Consider the following 6,801-nt stretch of genomic DNA (forward strand, 5'->3'; position numbering starts at 1 on the left):
TTATTATTATTATTATTATTATTATTATTATTATTATTATTATTATTCAGACTTGCTTGACTTGGCAGAAACACGACACATTAATGAGGCTAGTTAGGTTTGCTTCTCTAGCTTTTAAATTCTGCATGTTGTCACATGATTATACATTTACAGTATATGCACAGATCAACCACAACATAACGAGCAGCTGGTTGTAAAACAGCGTTTAGCTGGAAACTCTTCATTTTGGCCGTCACTTGGATGTTATTTTGACTATTACTACCTGCCTTAACTTTTCTGCAAGGTTGCTTGGCAATGAGGCACGTGTATATTTGTACATTTGTGTCAGTTTGTTTGACATGTCCAGTAGATTGGAGAGGTGTGCACAGTTCCCAGCAGTGATGGTGTCACTCACTTGTGACCGTTGTTTTCACTTTTGCTACCCATCTCAAATAAAACCACAGTGGCAGAATTAAACACAGAATGTCTTCAGACTTTTCTTTGGCAGGTGTTTAGGTGTAAAGAGCACCCCTGATGTGAAAAAGCTGCTATTTGTTGCATTACTGCCACCTTGTGGTAAAGTTGGCAGCATTTTACTGCCAAGTTAGTATAACCAAAGTCACAGGGGGTGCACATAACTTTTTTAGTGGGCTCCTCAGGTGAGTACCAGGAGATGGTGTTTGGTACACACCCCATATGCAGCTTTGTCTTAATAGGTGCCACCTTCCTTGCTGTCCTCAGTGTCACTCCCACTATCCTCTGCTTCAGCTTCTTGCATGGTAGATGATGCAGATGCTGAAGATGTACCTCCTTGTTTTTAGTATTTTTTTCTCTTTCATTATTTTGTAAAGCCCCATATTTTGTGAAATGTAGTTATGACATTCTTCACGTGTTTGTATTTGTATCTTGTTGCATTGTTCTGTTTTGTGTTGTTAATAAAGTTCTAGAAAAAAAAACTGATGGGCTGCAGGTAAGGGCAGGACTTCGGGACAAATGGAGGTTGTCGATTGGTCAGTTGCTGACACGCCTACTGGGTTGATTGACAGGTTGCTGCGGATCCGACTTGTGCAAAAAAAAAAAAAGTTCCCTCCGGCCCTGGGTGGAGGTGGTCCAAGTGCAGCGGTAGCGGTGTTCTGAGTTTTAATGTTGTTAATAAAAAGTTCTTAAAATAATAATAAATAAAAAAAACAGGGAGCGCCGGCCCTGCAGCCCACATATCAGACCGGCCCACCGAGAAATACCGTGTTGATAACTTGACAGTCGAGTACGCAAAGGCGCGTGGTAACACAGGTGATGCTATTATTCCTGATTTTTGTTGCGCATACGTACCTGCATACCAGTTATGATATGTCCACCCCCAACAGTAACCAGCTACTCAAATAGTGGACAGTCATTGTCCATCTCTGCTCTGCAATAGCTGCAGGACAAAGAGTCCGAGGTGTTCACCTGCTTCCAGACTCCACAGATACTTGTTTTGTGGGTCTGATGACATCTGTGTGGAACAAAATCCCACTCTAAAACCTACAACTCAAATGAATCTGTTGATAACATCCTGATTCCACACGCCCTTAGAAAGCTCTAGATTGTTGTTTCCCATTTCCTCAACTAGTCAAAGCTGTTTCAGATAGACCATTATAAAGTTACTGGTTGTGTTAGAGCTAATAGGTTCTTGTATGGTCATTTGTAAAGTGCACATTTAGGAGAATTAATAATCTTGCATGAAATAAATTCCCCTGCTGTTCAAGGATTTTACGTTGCAGTTTTACAGCTGTCTGTGTCGACTGATGTCACTCCTCACAGAGGGACATCAGCCAACTTTTTAAATCTGTTTAGGCTTTATTTAATTTTAACCACTATTTTATTTCATTGTTTAATACTCTTCTTTTAACATAAGTCATAGCATACACAGTTCATATTATTTGTAGTAACGTGTCAGATAAAAGTGTCGATGTGTCGTTGTTCCCAGCAGTGGGCTCCTTCCCAATGCTGTGCTGCCCCCATCTCTAGACCACAACTACGCCCAGTGGCAGGAGAGGCAGGAGCTGTGTCGTGCTGAACATCCTCATTTGATGAAAAAAATCATCCCAGCTCCACAGCCGAAGGCACCCGGGGAACCCGATTTACCAGCGCCCTCTCCTCTGCTCCCTCCCTCTCTACCTCCACCACCTGCACTCGTACCAGGTGAGGCTAATTTTAAATATTGCACCACCTTGTATTTACATTTAGGCTGTTTTGTGGTTTGTTTTGTGTTTCATACATCTTTTGTTGTTTTAATCATATTTTCATTTTTTGCTCCTCAAGATTGTGAAGACAGCCCAGAGCTTCCTCCTCCACCAGACGTCACCGATAACAGGCAGTGTGTTTTGTGTCTCGAGTATGGAGACGAGAACACAAATGTGAGTCACTAATGGGGGTTTAACTCACTTCAACACACAAAAGGCTGAGTCTGTGTCACTCACACATTCCTGTGGGTTTCAGGAGTGTGGCAGGCTGTTGTACATCGGTCAGAACGAGTGGACTCACGTGAACTGCGCTCTCTGGTCTGCTGAGGTGTTCGAAGACGACGACGGCTCTTTGAAAAATGTTCACAGGGCTGTCCACAGGGGGAGACAAATGGTAAGGCTGATCAAACTGACACTCTAATGCAGGGGTGTCAAACTCACTTACAAAAGGGGGCCAAAATTAAAACCTTTTTCAAACTAAGGGCCAGTTTCAGAATCTGTTTTAACTCAAGTTAGATACCCAACATCTTTTCTTGTTTGCAGGTTCCTCAAAAAGAGTTTGATTGGTCTAATTTGACATTTTATGTTGCACTTTTGACACCATAATCAAAGATTACTGAACAAAATTCAAGCGAAAGAAGTATTTGACGTTTAACATATCATCTTGGGGGCCAGATAAGATGTCAACAAGGGCCACATTTGGCCCCCGGGCCATGAGTTTGACATATGTGCTCTAATGTATTCACTGGACCGACACCATCAGTCTGTTGTACTTTCTATCCAGCGCTGTGAGAGGTGTGAAAAGTCAGGGGCCACAGTCAGCTGCTGCCTCGCCTCGTGCAACGGTAACTACCACTTCATGTGCGCCCGTCAGAGCCACTGCGTGTTCTTGGAAGACAAGAAGGTCTACTGTTCAAAACACAGAGACCTCATCAAAGGAGATGTAAGAGCTTTTCTTGATAAAATAGAAACATTCACATCAATTGTATTTTTTATTGATGCCAGGATCCTTCACCGTCCTTCACCTTTTTTTATGTTTCTTTACTTTTTCTTTGAGGTTGTGTCTGGGTTTGAGGTGACCCGCAGGATTCTGGTGGACCTGGAGGGCATCAGTCTCAGGAGGAAGTGGCTGGCAGGACTGGAGCCAGAAAAAGTCCACATGATGATTGGTAAGTTAACTGCTGCTGACTGGAGGAAAGAAATGTTGTTTAACTTTTCTCAGCTTTCCATCAACACTTAATTTAAACTCCATCTTTGCAGGTTCTATGACAATTGATTGTTTGGGAATACTGACTGAACTCTCAGACTGTAAACGGAAGCTCTTCCCTGTAGGGTACCAGTAAGTGGAGTTTTATCTCAGAATCATTTATTATGACATTGCATTTCTATTTTTCTGACAAATAATCTAACTGCAGAGGAAAGTTAAGTCGTTTTTCAAACTGAATATATATATTTTTTCCCTCTAGGTGTTCAAGGGTGTACTGGAGCACATTAGATGCTCGAAAGCGCTGTGTGTACACCTGTAGGATATTAGTTTGCCACACTCCAGTGACAGAGTCTAACCTAAAAAGCCTGTTGCCTCCTGAGGAGAATCGCACCATTGTACACAGCCCACCTCCCGTAACAGGTAACCTGCTTATTTTGCACAATTCAGGTTTAAACATGTTAGAATTTAAAATAGTGGGCATACTGTATAAAATTGGAAAATAAAGTAATTACTCTAGTCCCCGTTTATTGCGGAGGTTCGATTCCAAACCCGCCCACAATAAGTGAAATTCCATGAAGTAGGGATGTTATATTTATTTTAGTATTTTTATAAATATTAAGACTTTATAAACCCTTCCCACACTCTTGCAATGTTCTAAACTCTTAAACCTACATCATTTGAACAACATGTACAGCACTGTATATGTAGCTAGTAAATTTTACTCACCAGCTCTGCAGAACATCAACAGCTCTCGGTTCTGGTCCGACTCTGTTCCGGTCTGACTCGGTTCTGTTTTTCTGTTTCTGCAGACGTACACTGCAGCGATGAAACCCATTATCAATGTTCTAAACTCTTAAACCTACATCATTTGAACAACATGTACAGCACTGTATATGTAGCTAGTAAATTTTACTCACCAGCTCTGCAGAACATCAACAGCTCTCGGTTCTGGTCTGACTCTGTTCCGGTCTGACTCGGTTCTGTTTTTCTGTTTCTGCAGACGTACGCTGCAGCGATGAAGCCCATTATCAATGTTCTAAACTCTTAAACCTACTAATTTTAACATACTTATACAGTATGTAGCTAATAATTTTTATTTACTTGCTCTCGTGTTCACCACTGAGTCTGGAGGTCTGGTTCTGGTCCGGTTCAGTGCAGCTCTTGAGCGCCAAAGCACTTCTCTTGGCTGGCGTGGGACCGGTGGTCGAATTGAGTCCAAGTCTGGGTGAAAAATGTCCCGATGGACTACGGAAATGGCTCTGGAGCTTTTGGCGCACCTCCCCGCTTACAAGTCCTTGTGGGCCGGCTACCAGTTCTCCAGATTCATTGATGGGTCTGGACTGGTTCTGCTCCGGTTCTGCTCTGGTTTGGTGGGTTCAGTGCATCTTCTCTGCATCCACTGGGCGCCGATCAGATCAAAACTTTACCTCTGGTTTTTTCAGCGGAAAGAAACGTCCTTAACTTTTTACTGTACAGTACTGTATCCAGTATTGTCCCAATCACGTGAGTAATATTAAAGTTGACAATCATGTGTCCAGTTCAAATTATTATTTTTTTGTACAGTATTATGGATTGTACGTCCACAAACCGCCATAGAGCGAGTCTGCAGAAGTCAAACCGCGAAGTAGCGCGGGACTAGTGTATTTGTAACCATAATAGCTGTCAAGATATGCAATTTTCTTGTTTGATTTGGATTGTTATGCTTCCAACACATGTTTTTACATCATTAAATGATTGGGGATTATTTAACTCAAACTCATCAGGGTTTTTGTAAAACAAAACAAACAAAAAAAGCTTTAAAAGCTGCAAATATTAATGCCTACTCAACTACTTATTTGTTGATCAGATGTTCAAAATATCTTGTCACTGCCCGACTTTTCCTTTACCACTCTCCAGCTTGATCCCCTACCCCGAAACAACTCTGCTTCCATTGACTCTCATCTTTACAGCTTTTAGTCGCAATTTTTTTTCAGAAGAAAAGAAGAACTTTATTGTTTTTCATTCAGTTCCCTTGTTCTCCCTCTGATCTGTTTACATTTGAAAATTATTCAACCCACTCCATATCTGCGGGTTCCTAGACATTCAAAGTGTTTTCGTCAATGACTGAATCTAAACAAACAACTTGTAATTGTTGGCAACAAAACATGACTTTGCTGATTTTGCTCATTTATTAAAAATTAAGCTTTAGACTTGTGGTAGTGAATGGTGCATATTTGGTCTTTATTTTTAACATAGATATTACACATGTACAAAATGGTAAAAAAAAAAAAAAAGAATTGTGTAGTTTGACAGCTATTGTGTATTTAATCCTTTTAAAATCTAAATATGAATTAAGCTCGTTTAGAACTGCATACCATACCATACCATTTTATTTATAGAGCACTTAAAACAGCGACAAGGACAACCAAAGTGCTGTACAAACAGAACATCAGGTAACACACAAAGCAAAATACAAAATGAAGTAAATCAGAAATATAGACATAAATACGATGCATTGTTTTTTTTGTGCATGTCTTTGGTCTTTTATGCAGAGCAGATTTTCATAAGATTTTATTTTATTTTATTGTGACTATAGTGTTGAACTACAAACCGGATTCCAAAACAGTTGGGACACTAAACAAATTGTGAATAAAAACTGAATGCAATGATGTGGAGGTGCCAACATGTAATATTTTATTCAGAACAGAACACCAATCACAGATCAAAAGTTTAAACTGAGAGAATGTATCATTTTAAGGGAAAAATCTGTTGTTTCCAAATTTCATGGTGTCAACAAATCCCCAAAAAGTTGGGACAAGTCCATTTTTACCACTGTGTGGCATCCCCCCTTCTTCTTACAACACTCCTCAGACGTCTGGGGACAGAGGAGACCAGTTTCTCAAGTTTAGAAATAGGAATGCTCTCCCATTCATGTCTAATACAGGCCTCTAACTGTTCAATCGTCTTGGGCCTTCTTTGTCGCACCTTCCTCTTTATGATTCTATAGGTGAAAGATCTGGACTGCAGGCTGGCCATTTCAGTACCCGGATCCTTCTCCTACGTAGCCATGATGTTGTGATTGCTGCAGAATGTGGTCTGGCATTATCGTGTTGAAAAATGCGGGGTCTCTCCTGAAAGAGATGACGTCTAGATGGGAGCATATGTTGTTCTAGAACCTGAACATAGTTCTCTGCATTAATGGTGCCTTTCCAGACATGCAAGCTGCCCATGCCACAAGCGCTCATGCAACCCCATACCATCAGTGATGCAGGCTTCTGAACGGAGCGTTGATAACAACTTGGGTTATCCTTGTCCTCTCTGGTCCGGATGACATGGCGTCCCAGTGTTCCATAAAGAACTTCAAATTGTGACTCATCTGACCACAGAACAGTCTTCCATTTTGCCACACTCCAT

General features: G+C 41.0%; 1 protein-coding gene across 1 annotated transcript in view; it reads left to right on the forward strand.

Moving 5' to 3' along the window:
- Positions 1–6,801, forward strand: part of kmt2a (lysine (K)-specific methyltransferase 2A) — a 34,854-nt gene that overhangs the window by 26,532 nt on the left and 1,521 nt on the right. Inside the window, exons 17-24 of the mRNA XM_037677790.1 lie at positions 1,946–2,160; positions 2,281–2,375; positions 2,458–2,595; positions 2,986–3,144; positions 3,259–3,370; positions 3,462–3,540; positions 3,668–3,828; positions 4,562–4,778. Of these exons, the coding sequence (XP_037533718.1) occupies positions 1,946–2,160; positions 2,281–2,375; positions 2,458–2,595; positions 2,986–3,144; positions 3,259–3,370; positions 3,462–3,540; positions 3,668–3,828; positions 4,562–4,778 (1,176 nt within the window). The remainder of the gene's footprint in view (positions 1–1,945; positions 2,161–2,280; positions 2,376–2,457; positions 2,596–2,985; positions 3,145–3,258; positions 3,371–3,461; positions 3,541–3,667; positions 3,829–4,561; positions 4,779–6,801) is intronic.

This window comes from Nematolebias whitei, chromosome 6 (genome assembly GCF_014905685.2).
Source record: "Nematolebias whitei isolate Nwh7 chromosome 6, NemWhi1, whole genome shotgun sequence".
NCBI classification, from domain to species: domain Eukaryota; kingdom Metazoa; phylum Chordata; class Actinopteri; order Cyprinodontiformes; family Rivulidae; genus Nematolebias; species Nematolebias whitei.